The 16937-nt window shown below is 42.2% G+C and overlaps 1 protein-coding gene and 1 long non-coding RNA gene across 12 annotated transcripts in view; one reads left to right on the forward strand and one right to left on the reverse strand.

Annotated features, from left to right (window-relative positions):
* The window catches only part of DTNB (dystrobrevin beta), a 241145-nt gene that overhangs the window by 66908 nt on the left and 157300 nt on the right, over positions 1-16937 (reverse strand). For all 11 annotated transcript variants that reach the window (XM_069582811.1, XM_069582806.1, XM_069582810.1 and 8 more), the window contains exon 10: positions 12842-12919. In XM_069582811.1, coding sequence (XP_069438912.1) covers positions 12842-12919 — 78 coding nt within the window. The remainder of the gene's footprint in view (positions 1-12841; positions 12920-16937) is intronic.
* Positions 7442-9332, forward strand: LOC138436721 (uncharacterized). The gene is made up of 3 exons (XR_011255550.1): positions 7442-7590; positions 8166-8276; positions 8467-9332. It is a non-coding gene; the product is annotated as an uncharacterized lncRNA (long non-coding RNA).

A 16937-nucleotide genomic window follows, 5' to 3' on the forward strand; every position in this document is an offset into this window, starting at 1 on the left:
AAATTTTGCTCCCCAACTCCAATCTCTACTTTCTTATTCTAAGCAAGACTGCCTTGCTCTGCTTATATCCTGCACTGGTGTCTGGCAAATGCATTTCTGTAGAACGTCTGGGCGATCATGGGGTTATCTCACTTGTTTTCCATCTCAGGAATCAGTCCTACACTACTTACTGTCCAATTCCTGAAAACTGTTCTTTTTACATTCAGACCAGTTTTCCAGTGGTTTATAGTGAGAGAGCTAATCTGATACCAGTTAGTTCACCATGACCAGAGTGGAGGTTCTTTCTGTAGTAACTTATTTTTATCATATCTTTGTAAAGTATCACTCCACTTCAAACTAGAATTCAAAACAAAGCTAGGTCTTTATGGCAGACAGACTGAGAAGTGGGTTATATAATCCTGCATACCAGGACAAAAGCTTTAGCTTTTACTCTGAAATTAGAATTTACTGGAAGGTTTTGAGCAGAAGTGAGGTATAACTTGTATTTTAGTAGGATCATTTGCTACAGGAAGGATAAAGTGCCAGATAGCAGGGGGAAGAAGCAGTCAGTTAGAAGGCAGCTTGACATTCCAGATGAGAGACAAGAGTGGCTAGGAAATAGTAGCTGTAGAAGTGATAATAAATAACAAGATATTAGATAGACTTTGACAGTGATTTTGGATAGATTTAATAACCTGACAGTTTAGATGGGAGAAAAATTAACGATTCTGACCAAGCAACTAAGAAAATGGGACTGCCATTCACAGAGATGGGGAAGAATATGGGAGAAGCAGATTTGGTGGGAGAAGATATAGAATTGAGTTTAAAATATGCTAGTTATGAAATATATATTAAATACCCAAGTGAAGGTATTGATTAGGAGGAAGATATGTGAGGGAAAAGGTGAAAGTTCATGGAAAAAGTCTCGGTCAGAAAAAGAAGTTTTAGAGTAACTAGTATGCAGATTTTATCGCAAGTCATGAGTATGGATGGGATCACCTACAGTGAGTTGAGTACAGACAGAAAAGAGAAGTGGTCCCTCTGGTATGCTAATATTTACAGGTCAAAGAGGTATGGAAAAATCAGCAAAGGAGGCCGAGAAGGAATAGGAAAAAAGCCAGAAAAGCATAGTATCTACAGGCAAGAGCAGAAAGTGTTTCAAGTACAAGGGAGCAATCATCTACATCAAATGCCACTGACAGGTCAAGCCCGTAAGTCCTGAGAATTCACCACTGGATTTAGCATGTGAAAGTCTCTGGTCTCCTTGACAAAAGTAATTTTGACAGAGTATCGGGCATGAAAATCTGACCATGATGTTTTCCAAAGGAAATGGCAGAACAGAAATTGGAGACTTTTACTATAGAAGCAACAGTCCATTAAACTCCATTTTAGTGTGATACGAAGACTGCTATTCAGAACTAGTGTTGTCTGCCAGATAATTAGGGATCTAAGCCAAAATGAAAAGCATTAACAGTAGCTGCTTATGGCAAATGAGGAATTTAAATGCCCATGAATTTTCTGACAATTTTGTTTGGGGCAGACTCTTGAGAGTCTCTTGGACTGCAAGGAGATCAAAACGGTCAATCCTAAAGGAAATCAACCTTGACTATTTATTAGAATGACTGATGCTAAAGCTGAAGCTCCAATACTTTGGCCACCTGATATGAAGAGCCAACTCATTGGAAAAGACCCCGATGCTGGGAAAGACTGAAGGCAAAAGGAGAGGGAATGACAAAGGATGAGATGGTTAGATGGCATCACCAACTCAGCAGACATGAATTTGAGCAAACTCCAGGAGATAGTTGAGAAGAACAGAGGGGCCTGGCGTGCTGCAATCAGTAGGGTTGCAAAGAGTCAGATAAGACTTAGCAACTGAAAAACAATGGGTGTTACGTCATTCTACTCACATTCAAAAATGTACCTGTTTTTTAGATTTACTTCTTGATAAACTTTCTTTTTTGATTATGCATACATGCATTAAATGTGCTGCAATGTGTATATGCAACACGTATACAACCCCAACTTACAAACAGATTTTGCTTTAGAACTCTGTTTTTCTAAAACAAAGTCAATACTTTGGAATATTTTGGAATCCTCTAACAAATAAAATAATGAAAATACCTGTTCTATTTCTAAGCTATCAAAAGTTAATTCAATCCATAAAAGTAGGTGATTTGCATGCCTGAGTACACATAGTTTGAATGGCACTTCTGATGGAGATTGGGCATGTGAGTCAATGTTTGGAACAATGACTAGAGTCAGCACTGTGCCAGGACAGGAGGACATGAGCAAAACCCAGACGTGGATTTTTCTACTTGACTGTTAACATCAAGAGAGCAACAGTCAAGTAGAAAAGAGATGATCACACAAATAAGGAAAACTCCAAATATAATGAATGTTATGATGATAAGGACACTGTTCTCCTATGAGAGGAAGTAATAGCAGAATTTTACCCAATTGGGAGACCAGCAAAGTCAAGGGTGATTAACATGAACCGAAGTTAAAAAGAGAAGTGACCCTGAGATGAATAAATTTCTCCCCAGGTACCCTAAAGAGAGTTCTTTCCCTCATAAGGCATCTCCCAGCTCTAAACAAATGGTAATAATGAGCATAGTTGGGGACAGAAGGTCCTGATGGGACTGCAGGGTCAAAGGCAGGATTTCTAAAAACACATTTCCCCAGACTTCTTCTTTTAGAACCCTCAAGCTTCTACTGAATCAAATTACCTGGGAATGAGGCCTGGGAATATGCATTTGAAACAAGCTTCCAGGGCTCCAGCTGCACACTGCAGTATGAGAATGGCTCTCCAAGACAACAGAGACTTGGGATCCTAGGTGACAGTCTCATAGCTCCAGCAGAATCTCCAGTGTTAGCAAGAGAGGGCACCTTTGGCCAAGGTTAAGAACACACCCATGGGCACAGGTAGCGAAAGGAAGGGATCTGATGGCGGGTGGGAGGCGGTGTGAGGGGGTGGGTGGTTGGGATGAAGGGTAAGCAGGGGTGGGACAAGGTCAGAGACACTACAAGCAAGCATGCTAGAGCCATGTGCACTCCTGGTAGCGGAATTATTTACTAAGTAAAAGGCAGCAGAGCATAGCAACCGAGAACTCGGACACAGGAGTCAGGCAGTCTTGGGTTTAATCCAAACTCTGATACTTATTAGCCATGTGAGCTTGGGCATTAACCTCTCTATGTCTTAGTCTTCTCATTTGCAAAATCATAATAATACAAAATCTACCTCGTGAAATATTTACTTTAGAGAGTGTTGGGAGGATTAAATACCATAACATAGTAGTTACTATCAACAAAGTACTGTGACCCATCAGAGACTTTTACAGATCTTCTGTTTGTTCTTAGAACAATCTTCCATAAAAGGCATTACCTGAAATCTTCTCAACTTCGTATTCCAGCCCTGACCTCTCCCCAGAGTTCCAGAATCATGTAAATTTGATGCCCGTTCAGCATCTCCCCTTGCCTGCCTAACAGGCATCTCAAGCCCAACATGTTCAAAATACAGCTCAATTCTCCGCACTTTCCTTGTTCACCTGCCACTCCCCCCAGCTGGCTGGTTTAAGTAAACAGCATTCTCATTCACCCAGTCAACAAGCCCCAAAGCTGAGAAGTCTTCTTAATTTCTCTCTTTTCCTCATGTTCCACATCTAATCTCTTAACCAGGTCCTGCAGGCTCTACTTTCAGAACGGATCCCCAAACCAGCCGCCCTTGCCACGACCACTGCTGCCACACTCTCTCCCCCAGGGCCACTTGGGCTACTCCAATAGCCTCGTGACTGTTTTCTCTTCCTCCACTCTAGTTCTCTACAGTCCAGTCTCCACACTGCAGAGATTTTTTTAAATTACAAATCAATTTGGGGAGGTGATGAAAATGTTCTCAAATCTATCGTGATAATGGTTTTGCAACTCTGTGAATATACTAAACACCACTAAATGGTATGTGTTAAATGGACGAGTTGTATAATATATGACTTAGCAATCATCTGTTCAAAAAATAAATCAGCAATTCTGAAACTGCTATGCACACTATGAGCCACTGACCAAATATGTAAACGGATGGTGACTGATGGGAACCAGGTTTAGAGTGGAAGTTATAGCTAACCAAGAGGGTCCAGCAGGAGTGAGCCAGGTGGTACTGCATCAGAACCTGATATTCCAGTATAATCCATGTCCTTTATTTCTCAGCCCTCAGTGAAACAAGCAGGCAGTGCCATACGATGCTACGTGCTTGAAATAACTGAAGAAGAAAACCCCTTTCCTAGCAGAAGAAGTGCTGATCAAGGGGCAAGCAGCAGCAAGATTTGGAGAAAAGGAGTCAGTTTCTGGATCAAGCCTGGTGGATTTTTGCCCTCAAGGAGCTCAGGGTCTTGAAAATCATGAAACAAATGGCTAATGACAATTCTATGATGGGCACATGGTGCTACAGATCACAGAAGACGAACACTTCCTCTAGCTCTGGGGTGCTAGGGAAGGTCTCCTGGAGGTGGTGAAGCTAAGTTGAGAAGGCAGAATTAGATGACAAAGAGAAGGAAATAACAGGAAAAAGGATGGGAGGCACCAAGGCAGAGCAGCATATGCGGCGACCTGCTTGGCGAACTGTGAGTGATTCAGTAACTCTGAGAGTAGGTGCCAAGCAGAAACCATGGAATAGGCATGGCTGCAGAGGGTGGCAAGGGTCAGCTCAGAAATGAAGACTGTGCATTGCATCTTGCAGAACTGCACCGCCACTAGCCACCTGTGGCCGTTTAAATCAAATTAATTTAAATTAAGGAAAACTAAAAATTCACTGTGTTGCATCAGTCATATTTCAAGTGTACAGTACCCACACATGACTAATGGCTACCAGACGGGTTAGCACAGAACATTTCCATGTTCTTGGACAGCAGTGTAGAAGGGAAGAGCCACTGACGATTTTTATCCAGGAGCATAACATACTCAGACCTGTACTTCAGAAATATCCCTTTGGCCACAAAATGAGATTAGATTGGTGGAGCAGACTAGAGTTTTCCTAATGAGATCCAGGAAAAAGGTAAGACCTTATACTACAGCACTGATTTGTTTTAAATGTCTGCTTATTAAAAGAAATTGGAACATTTTAATAGTTTGATATGAAGAGGGATAAAAAACTATGTCCATCTAAGCCAGACCAGCATAGGAGTTTGAGCATCGCTATAGGAGTTTCTGTCGCGTGTGCAAGCTCGTGGAGCATTTTAATAGCATCTTATTAGAAAGCAATGTGCTGCACCTAGTCAGCTTCTTAGCAGCAGGGACAGTCAAGAGGTATCCAAGGCAACAGCCTCCAAAGCATATGTAAAAGTGTGTGTGTGTGTGTGTGTGTGTGTGTGAGAGAGAGAGAGAGAGAGAGAGAGAGAGAGAGAGAGAGAGAGAGAGAGAGAGAGACTGTGTATATGTTCTACTGGCCATTTGTTAGATCTCAAGAATTCACGCTATGGTCTGGTTCCCTGACGTCCCCCAGGCTCCTCTAACTCACATAACCTTGCTAACTTCCTCCCAAAATCTTCCTTCTGTGTTTTGACCAAAGGTACCTAACTCAAGCCAGAAAGAAAACCAACCACTTCCTTCCTCAGCACCCCCACATTCAAAATGTACCAAGCCTGTCTTCACCCCCAAGATCCCTCAAGCATCTCAATCCAAACGTGGAGACACTCAACTCACGATTTCTCCCCCTAGACCTGCTCCTTCTTCCCCTCTGCTCTGCTGACAGTCCATCATGGATGCAATTCTTGCTCACATTCTGGATCTCAAGCCTCAGTCCAATGAGAGGAGGAAACTATTCACATCAAAGTTTAGAAGTACGGAGTTGGAAATACTCAAGCTTGTAATCTGTACTAACCTGAGTTAGAACTGCTGAAGGGTTTACCTTAAATGCTTGAATGGAAATGGAATTTAATCCCAACCCAGAAGCCACTGAAAACTGGCAGGCTGCCCAGGCCATCAGAGACTCTGGAAACATGCCAACACCAAGACTCTGCAGTTCCATAAGATTATGTGTTAATTTTCAATTACTCTGCTTTTCTTTCAAGGAAAAAAAAATTGGAGAAAAAAATAATTCCTGAGTTGCCTTGGAGAGGGTGTCACGAAGAATTCACACAAGGTAGCTGTTTCAGGGCGATGCTGAAAACCTCATTAGTTTTTGCTTTCCACCAAACTCTATTTTTCGCATTTCACAGAAAGAGAGAATCAGTGGCCCGAGTCCACACATGCAGTGTCTGCCCCGACCAATTTAATTCTGTCTCTCGTCTCAGTTTCCCCACATCTCTTTTGTTTTCAGTCTGAAAAGGCAGCCTTCTGTGGCTTCTGTCACTCCAGTTTTCTGTGGATAACAAGATAAGCTCTTTATCTTGGCGCCCAGTCAGAAAGCCATTTTAAAACCAGTATAGGACAACTCACCTCTTAACTTGGTCATGTTTCTATAGCTCAGAAGTAGTACTTATACTGCGGCACCTCCTGGCCTTTAAAAACTGCTTTCTCTTTCTTGTGAAGTATGGATTAAAGTAAAAAGGCTCTGATAAAATCTTGCCTTTATTTAAGGTCCCTGGCAACTGGTGACTTACTCAGGATCTGTGGCTCTTGTATTTACCTGTTCACCACTCAAAGGTGGTGTTATGTCCCACACAATCATCTCCATAAACTGAACAGAATAGCAAGAATTATTCAACCCTTGAGAAAAATTAAGGGGGTAAGGGAACAAAGGTCTCCTGAAACAAATCCATGCAAATGGAGGTGTGATGTAATATACTTTCACGTGTACTTTTTTCAGAAACCACCTGAAAAAGCAGCTTATAATGACATGTCTCCTCAGCAGCCCCACCTTCTCCAGGGAAGTAGACTCACCCTTGTTTGTGAATTGACCCCTACCCATTCAACCATATTATTATAGGTGGGGCCACTGAACAGAAAACACCGGGGTGGGTAACATGACCCAAGATGGATCCAACGTAACTTCCACTGAACGTTTTCAAACTGGATCCACGGAATGAGGTTACGAAATGTGAACACATGGGTCTCCTGGCTTTGTTCCTGCTGCGTGGAATGACAGTTATATCAGGGAAGAAGGAGCAGATGTGCAGTGGAGAGGAGCGAGGAGGTGATGGGTGGGGAAAACACCCACACTAGTTGAGTTCCCCTTGCTCTGTCCGCCCAGGGGCCCAGCCACTACCCCCTGCTCTGCCCACAGCCTGGTCACAAAAACAAAAAACTCTTCTTTTCCCTAAGCCAATTCAAACTGAGCTTCTATTATTTGTAGCCAAGAGTTATGACTAAAATAGAAACTAATACTGGGGGTGGGCTGTAACTCTGATTGGAACTAGCTGAGTCAAGGAGAAGTGTCAATGGTAGCAAAACTCTCCATCCAGGGAGGGAGTACGTCACTCTTTGCTGCATGGCTACAGAGCAAGGCCACTGGTTAAACAGTAATCTCTGGGATCCTAGGACTTGGATCTTGTGCCCCTCTGGCTGGAGCCCCAGGCACTTTGGGAGGAATAACAGGATGCAGCAGGGCTTTCCTGAAGTCTTTAATATGATGGTCCAAGAGAAAGAGACACATTGTCTGGACGCCAGTGGCCTCAGCCCACCAAGGTGAGATGATTAGGACAAGTTGGGTTTTTATGGGGGTTGTATTGTTCCAGAAACCACAGGCATAAATCTCAGCTCTGGCAGGGTAGGGCAGGGGCAGGTGCCCAGTTATGTAGACATTCTGAGGCTGTAAGTGTTTCTTACACAGACTATGAGCCATCATTCTGTATTTCCCCCCACAGAGCCTTCCCATTCCCAGGTGGGCTTTCCTCCGGGTTTCTCAGTTGGCTTAGGTTTTAGATTTCTCCAGTCTGGAAAAATCAGTTACCACTCAGCCATCTGCTTTGCTGCTTCCAAAATGTTCTTGCTATTGTTTCCTCGACCATTTTTCTCTGTTGTTGTGGGCTTCTACTAAAAAAAAAAAAAACACACACACACAACCTCTTGACTGTCATTTTCATGGTGTTTCAGGAGGAAATGGGCAGATATGTCCTATTTCATGTGACTTTCCTTCCCCCCAGCTTCTCTAAATTACAATTATCCTATTTTCAGATATCTGCTGTTACAGACTTGTGAGTTGTAGTTGTGGCTGTGAGTTTTAAAGATGTGAGCATTCTTAAAACTTCTCATTCGGTCAGTGGTAGACTAGGTTAATGAATCACAAAAGGCCTGATCCTGACGAATGGACATGACCCAGATATCCGGGACCCCATGCTGTCTGCAGGAGGTGGATAAGACCTCCGGGAAAGGTGAGTGTGCACTCATAGTCGTATTGCTGCACTGTCTCAGGAAGGAAAGCTCGTGGGGAGGGAAGTGAGTGTGTGTGTGTGTGTGTGTGTGTGTGTGTGTGCGCACGCGCATATGCACACTCTGCACACCTCTGTGCTGGGCAGCAAAACAGCCCTCTGCCAACAACCTCTGGTATTTTTCTATTTACAGGATCTCTGCTGCTCTTGACAGGACAACCTTCTTTAGGGGAAATGCTCCACCCTCAATTCTCCTGATACAGGTCTGAGAGTTTGGCTTATCTCACACACACACACACACACACACACACACACACAGACACACACACACACACACGCTTATCACACACACACACACACATACAAGGATAGGCGGTAATGCCATCCAAGACAACAAGAATCCTTTCCTGGAGTCTTCTAATCCGAGAGAGGAAAGGCACAACCTCTCGAGTAACAAGGCTGAGGATGTGAGTTGGAAGCCACTGGCACCTGGAGCAGTGGCTGTTCTATAGGAGGAGGGAATGAAGACCACACTCTGAGAGGAGCCAGGAGATGGAGAAGCCAAGGGTGGACGTCTCGGTGGCAGTTCAGCTTCTGCTCTCCCCTTTCTTCTTTTTGCTGGGCTGTGCTGGTCTTTGTTGCAGCACATTCCAGGGGCTTCTCCAGCTGCAGTGTGAGGGCAACTCTATTTGCTGCATGCAGGCTTAGATGCCCCATGGCATGTGGGATCTTAGTTCCCCAATCAGAGGTCAAATCTGCATCCCCTGCATTGGAAGATGGACTCTCAATCCCCGGACCACCAGGGAAGTCCGTAGAAGGTTGTACACAAGGCTTTTCCAATGTTTTCATCTGGCTTAACTGGGTTTGTGCTTTTTAAAGTTAGATTTTAATACCTGAAGTTAAAAGAGTTCAAACTATTGTACCAAACAAATGCACAAAGTCAAAAGTTTCATCCTGGAGGTTTTTGTTGATGTCAAAGTTATATGAAATGCCCACAGAACTGTAAACATTTTTATGTGTATAAATAATTAAAGTCAAAGCTTTAGAATACATTAAAAATATCAGCATCATTTTTCATATTGGTTTGAATGTAAGGTATGACTTAAAATAGTACAATAGTGCAGACCGTAATAATGTGATCACATTCTGAACCTTGGGGAAATAGAGGGGCAGAAGCAAGCCTCAGAGTAAATTAACTAGCAGAGGGGCAATTTAAGTCTGTTTTAAAATTCTGAAAGTTTGTTTGTTTTTTAGTATACTGTTCTGATTCTTTAACAGAAGCACATTTCTAGAAACTACTCAGTCTCAGACAAAGACAAAGTTTCTTTTCAACTATAGACATGTCAATATGAGAATATTAGAAGAATATTACGGAGGGCAAATCCCTAGAGGGGAATCTTTCAGGTACATAATTTACAGTTTCTCACATGATTGTCAGCATCTCAGCCCTTTATAAGTTTTTCTTCTGTAAAAAGTAACCATTACATTTGAGACCATCTTTTATTGGGCTAATGAAATTTTTTTTTTCACCACTGGGGCTGTGACTATTTTTATATGCATGGCCTATCAGAAAGGTAGAAATTGGAACTCTTAATTTTTTTCCTGGGGCGTTTTTTGATACTCTGTGTGTTCTTGTCTGACTCAGTGATTTATGTCCTATGCTGAGCTCTAAAGAAAACCTCTTTCTGGAGAGTAGCCTTATGCCCCCCGAGGATTCTTTGCCCTTGCAGAGGAAGGATCTATGACTGAGATGACGTGTCAGGCTCCTGGCTTTTATCAGGCTCTGGAGACACAGGTCTGACGACATTCAGAGGAGAAAACAAACACTGATGAGTCCTCGAGGAAGTAAACAGGGTACTATCTGAAATTTATACGGTTTAGTAACTGGGGCCAGGAAGAGCCAGATCTATGAGTTATGCAATTAATGTCTGTATCTCATCATTTCATCCTGAAATGAAATCTCCTAAAGTTCTAAGGACAATATTGCTGGACAGGGGCACCTTGTTCCCACGCAGCCTCTCTAACAGCTACTCTTCACGGTAAGTCACAGAGCTCTGCCTCTGCTCCAGCCTCTTACGGCTTTGGCCTCGCTTGGTCTGCTGGTCAGCCCCTGGAGAGTCTGTGACTACCACCACTAGCACTGACGAAGCCTACCCAGAAAGAGATGCTAGCTGAACTGCTGACTTCAGAATATTCACCCAGGTTATACAGTATTATCTGAAACAACTTTCAGAAATCGTAGCTATTTTGTGACTGACAATGGCAGCTGGTCATTGACTACTGAGCTGGGGCTTTATGCAGCAACATCGAGCTTAAGGTTAGCAGTCCTCTAGACAGGAGCTGTGATGATTACTCCCAACTCCCTTCTTTCAGCCTGCTCAAGCAATGAAATATCATCCAGAAAAATGTACTCCCTCCAACAGACTCTAGCAACTACATTCAGCTGTGGGTCCCTAAATGCACAGTGCCCTTGGTCACCATACACTTAGGGCCCTCAGGGAGTCAGATGACAAAACTAGTAAATGAAGAGAACTCGGGGGAGTGAAGTCCTTGTAAATGGCATTGCTACAACATAAAACCTGGACTTCTCTGGTAGCTAAGATGGTAAGGGATCTGCCTATAATATAGGAGAACTGGGTTTGATCCCTGGGTGGGGAAGATCTCCTGGAGAAGGGAATGGCAACCCACTCCAGAATTCTTGTCTGGAAAATTCCACGGACAGAGGAGCCTGGTGGGCTACAGTTCATGGGGTTGCAAAGAGTCGGATACGACTGAGCAACTAACAAAACATAAAACCCACAAGCTGACTTCTTTCAATAATCTACCTTGTCTTCTGAGTTTTGAAACAGAAACATTCCTGAGTTGATATTTAGATTCTGGGTCTGGCTCTGAATGTTATGAGTGTTTACCATAAAAAGCTAAGGCCAGCAAGGGTGACTGTAAAAGTGAGGCAGGTGGGAGAGCTTCTACTACCTTGTATTCTTTCATAAGCCTTCTGTTCCTCTTAGAGAGGGCATCCTCTGTAAATCAGCCCCACCTCCCCACCTGTTCTCTCAGTTCACTTCCTAAATAACAAGGACAGTATCTTACAACCTCGTATCCACACCCCATAACGTAGATACTATTATTATCCTCATTCTACAGATAAATCAACCAAGATAAGAATCTTGTGCAAGGTCAGGTGAGAGCCAGGATTCAAATACAAAATCAAAGGGCTCAGAAATCTGTGCACAGTTGAGACTGCTCATACCACTCAATTTTGCCCCAGAGAAGCAGTGTAGTTACTGTCCTGCTGGAGCGTCCTAACAAGGCTGCAGACAAGCACTGTCATCTGGTCAGGATGCTGAGTGTCCATGTGGGTAACACTGTATTAGCAAGACACTGATTTGTTTAGTCCCTAAATCCTCTACTGCAGGGTGGCGGATTCCTACGGTTTACTCCTTCCTTTCTTTCTAGGGCTATTTCCCAAATTTGCTCGATGATAAGAATCACTTGGAATACTTGCTAACCATGCGGCTTCCCAGGATCTCAGGGTCCACTGGGTCTGAGAAATGTGTGATCCCAGAAATGTGTATGTTTACCAAGTGACCCAGCTGATGCTTCTCATCACTCCAGGCTGGGAAACACTGCTCAGGGAGTTTTACCCAATGTGAACAAACATAATTGCTCTTAAGTATTAGTATCTTAAGTATTATATATATAAAGTCAAAGCATTATTACGTAGATGACATTTCTATAGTTAAATTAATCCAAAGCAATCAGTACACATAGTTTTCTTCAGGTTTACAGTACAAAGTGCTCTTCTTCAGGAAGGACTTGGGGAGTTGGTGGGAATATCTTCAAGCTTTTTTGTATTTTTTTTTTTGAGCAATGACTGCTGGAAAGAATTCTTTATTGGTGTGCCCTTGAGAAATTTTCTGCATTGCTCTGGTGAGGGAACAGCTTAAATCAGATGGGAAGTCAACCATTTCATACAGCTCTTTCAAGTCCCGCCTAAGAGAATTTTGGAGAAGAGTAATGAAATAAAGAGGAGAAAGGAGTATACTGTTCTAGTGCCTTGAAGGACCCTAAGGAAAGTCCTTGTATAATTAAGAGAGAAACTCAGGCTTTTCAACTTAGATACTTATAAATTCTATACAGAATGATGTAAGAGAACATAAGGATTTAGCTCAATTTATGCAGTCCAATCAGAAAGTAGTAATGATCTTTGACTCTCCAAGAACTTTAATGCAAAACTGTTGAAATTCATGCTCATCAAAATATTGTTTAATGTTAAAAAATAAAGATATCTCAAACAAGCCTAATCCGCTTTGACACCACATTCACTGGTTGTCACAAAGCAACAGTATCCACCTCAGGCACCACTCAAAAGCAGACTCCTTCAGTTGCTATATTTATAAGTTAGTAGGGAAAAAAAACAGGAGGATAAAACATAGAAGATAATATAAAAAGACAGTCAGAGGAAGAGAAGGAAACCCAGTCCTTTCTGCCCTGTGGAACGCTCTGCTTCTCAGGGCAGAGGTCAGCAGCCAGCTCCCAGCGGGGACTGAGGCACAAGCATCACATACCTCTTGGTGGGCGTGGGCGCCCCGGAGGACATGTGGCTCACCATGGTGTCATTCAGGTTCGCTGGAGGGCGAGGAGGACTGGAAGAAAAGACATTGACACTATATCAATAATTACCAGTGAAATGAGGGGAAACAAATGGAAAAGTGATAAGGGCAAAGGACCAACTACTAATATTGCTCCTGATATGCACAGAGGGATCCCTGAGGAATGGGGCTAGAAATCAGTACTTTCAGCCTAAGTAAACTCAGCAAGAAGGTCAAAGCCAAAGGACCCTAGAGCCACTACCCAATAGGAACAGCAAATTGTACCCCAGTGGCTGAAAGTTAAAGTGTTAGTTGCTCAGTAGTGTCTGACTCTTTGAGACCCCAAGGACTGTAGCCCACCAGGTGTCTCTGTCCATGGGATTTCCCAGGCAAGAATACTAGAGTGGGTAGCCATTCCCTTCTCCAGGGGATCTTCCTGACCCAGGGGTCAAACCCTGGGTCTTCTACATCGTAGGCAGATTCTTTACCATCTGAGCCATCAGGGATGTAACTCTGGTGGCTCTTGTTTTATAGTTTTAGCACCCAAGAATCTGAATTCTGCATTCCAGGAAGGCATTTACAGGAACACTAGGTGTGTGGCATTTGTGGTGTATTACAAAGGCTACAGCAGCAACATGCCTGCTTTTCCTGAGATTTGGTTAAAGTTCACGGTCCTCCCTCAGATTTAGTTTGTATACAATTTACTGAAACATTTAAATTGTTAAATACTAAGTTCTTTTATCAATTCTCTACTAGAGTATTAACAATGAGGCCATATCTGTAATCCAAATTTAAATTTGAAGGTAAGCATTTTTGATAACTTGTCTTTATTGGTCAGTTTTCTGGACTCAAGGTTTCTTTCTTCCTCCCGTGAGTCTTGAATGAATGATTGCAAACTTACCAAAAAGAATCTGTGATTCTGCTTTTCAGCCATTCTTCAGCCCCTCTCCTTACCCACAAAGCTCAGTTACAAAGGGCTTCTGTCTTACACTTGGAACCACATGACTATTGCTAAATATTCCTCCTGGGAAATCACTCACTTCCTCTCCTAAACTGAAAGAAGTATTTTTCAGAGAAATTTGTCCATCTACAGCAGAAATGTGAGGCAGAGAAGTCCTTCTCTCGTATTTAGGTGTTTGAGAATGACCTCCTGGCTCCTTCTTATCTCTTAAAGCTGAGTTAATTATGAAATTGTTCTTTAGAGGTTATATTTAGCGAGTCCTAGTGAATACATATATGCGTGCATGCACGTTAAGTCGTTTCAGTCGTGTTTGACTCTTTGCGACCTTATGGACTGTAGCCCACCAGGCTCCTCTGTCTATGGAATTCTCCAGGCAAGAATACTGGAGTGGGTTGCCATTTCCTTCTCCAGGGGATCTTCCTCACTTAGGGATCGAACCTGTGCCTCTTACATCTCCTACATTACACTGGCAGGCAGGTTCTTTACCTCTAGCACCCTAGGAAACCCTGCATATTTTGGCCACACCATGTTGTATGTGGGATCTCAGTTCCTCGACCAGGTATGGAACCTGCGTCCCCTGCACTGTTGCGTCCCCTGCACTGGAAGTGCGGAGTCGTAACCGTTGGACCACCAGGAAAGCCCATATCCTAGTGAGTATTAAAGGACCAGAGCCTTTATTATTTTCACAGGTTTCATAGTACGTTCAAGCACAGACTCAAGGGGAAAGTTTCAGGTAGATCCAAAGTACTGAGAGATGGGTGGGTCTACCTCTACACTTCTTTTTTAAAAACCAACTTCATTTCTGGATAGGGAAATGTTTTTAATGAATTCTCATTTAATGGAGAGGATCAAAGATGGAAAGTAATTTGCAGGGAACAGATTTAGGTCTCTTGATTTTTAAGCCACAGCACTATGCTTATTGTCACACATTTCTTCCTTTGCGTGACAAAGTAAGACATTCAGAACTGAAATATGCCTTTTGAGGCTGGAGTTCGATTCCACATTATCCATCTCACTACCTACTTTCCAGGCAGATATCCAGTTTTGCCCCCAAATTTCAAGCCTATTAATGGTAGTGCTGTGTTGAGTTATAATCCATTGTTTTAGGCTGGTTATTAACAGAAGTGAAGATAAAAATTAGCTTCATTTTACCCCAAACTTTTATTCTTGCGATTCTTTTCAATCTATTGTCCAAAGGGGATGAGGAGACAATTCCTGTGACTGAAACAAGTCCAGCACGATAGCTTTTCATTCTTGAAGGCATCAGAAACATTTTGGTCCTGCAAACACAATGTGCTTTGCCTCTTTAATATACTATTATTGGCAACCCATTTTCAATATAGATAAGGACATGTTCATGTTGCTTTCAGAACTTATGCAGTTACCCAGTATATTTCAATATTGAACATACTACTGCATTCAATTTCCTTTCTGACATTCTTTGAGGAAAAATGACAATAGGAAAAAAAAAAAAAGTTTGTTTTAATTCCCCAAACATGGATCCACATGATAAAACTCATGATTTGTAGCATTCTGTTTGGTCTGATACCAAAGAAGTTTTTAATAATTATCTCTTGGTAGATGCCATGATCAATTTTTATCTTACAGCACATCACATACAGCAAAGCTTCTCTAATATTAAAAACCAGACAGTAAGGATTAGATTGCAAGTTATAAATTAATCAGAACTGCCCACAAATTTCATACCCTTTCTGAACTCCTAACATGTTTTGCTAGGGAAATAGGTATGTGTTTATAACCCAAGATCGAAGGAAGAGGCATCTGAAAACTTAAAGGGGGTCTTGACTGTAGACTCTACCACTAGACTCACTGAGAAAGCCAACAGCTTAGATGTGGTCTCAGGAGATGTAATGCATCAAAAATTACTCCCAGTTTCAAAGAAAAAAATTATAGTTCTTGCAAGACAAAACTGAAAAGAATGCTTCTTTTAGGTGTGTTAGACATTAATGGTGCCAGTTATAGAAACTTACTTACAAAGTAGGAGAACTGACACAACTCACCAGATCAGCTGTGTTGATCTTTACCTTCAAAACTTAGTACCTTGAAGCAAAGCCCACCAGATGTTCTATATCTCCCTTTGGTGAAGATATCAGCAAGGACTTTTAGACACTAACTAATTCTGTGATATCCAAGTGACCATCAACTATCACTCAGTACTGTGATTTGAGGGGTTCCATCTTTGTTAACAAGACAGGCCAACTTTTTAGATGAGGAGATAGAAATAGATGAATGATCTAGATAAAAGGTAATTTGCTAGTCAGAAGGGGTAGATATGAAAAGAAGATTCAGAATCTAATTCTTTTTTCTTAATATATATTTTTTGAGAATTTGTTAAGTATTATTATTATTATTCTTGGCCATGAAAAAGCAAGGCTTATGGGATCTTAGTTCCTTGATTATGGACTGAACTTAGGCCCATGGCAGTAAAAAGCATGCAGTCCTAACCACTGGACCACCAGGGCATTCCCAGTATAATTTGTTAATTCTTAATCAAAAGGAAAGGGGCATACCTACTGGGTACCTACTCATATAAGATAAGTAAGACTGTCTTTATCTTAGTGACCTAACTATATGTATATGTATGTATGTATGTGTGTGTGTGTCATCACACACATCATCATCACAAATGCAAACTATTGGGAGCAGCAATTCAAGTATACACAAGTGTTGAGAATTCAACAGATGAGGAGCTGTTATCCCTGCCTGGAAGAATAATGGGTTAACAGTTTTCAGGTAAAGTTACATTGAGGCGAGAGTTTTCCAGATATAGAAAGAAGGGTAACCGAGGCAGAAGAAATGGTAAGGAAAAAGGTACAAAAATCCAAAAGTACATGGCACACTTGGGTCTCTGATTTATTTGGCTAGACTCAAAGGCCCTGGGAGGGGAGTAGCCGAAAGATGCATCTGACAGGGAGATTAGGGCGAGAGTTTAATGATATCTGTTCTACCACAAGCTAAGAAGTTTGGACTTTATACTGTAGGCAGTAGGGGAGGCACTAAAAGTTTTTAAGCCAAGGATGACATGACTATAGTAAGGTTTTGAAATGGTAATTTCAGAAGCTTGTAAAATACTGGTTTTAATCTGGGTGA

Source organism: Ovis canadensis, chromosome 3 (genome assembly GCF_042477335.2).
Source record: "Ovis canadensis isolate MfBH-ARS-UI-01 breed Bighorn chromosome 3, ARS-UI_OviCan_v2, whole genome shotgun sequence".
NCBI classification, from domain to species: Eukaryota; Metazoa; Chordata; class Mammalia; order Artiodactyla; family Bovidae; genus Ovis; species Ovis canadensis.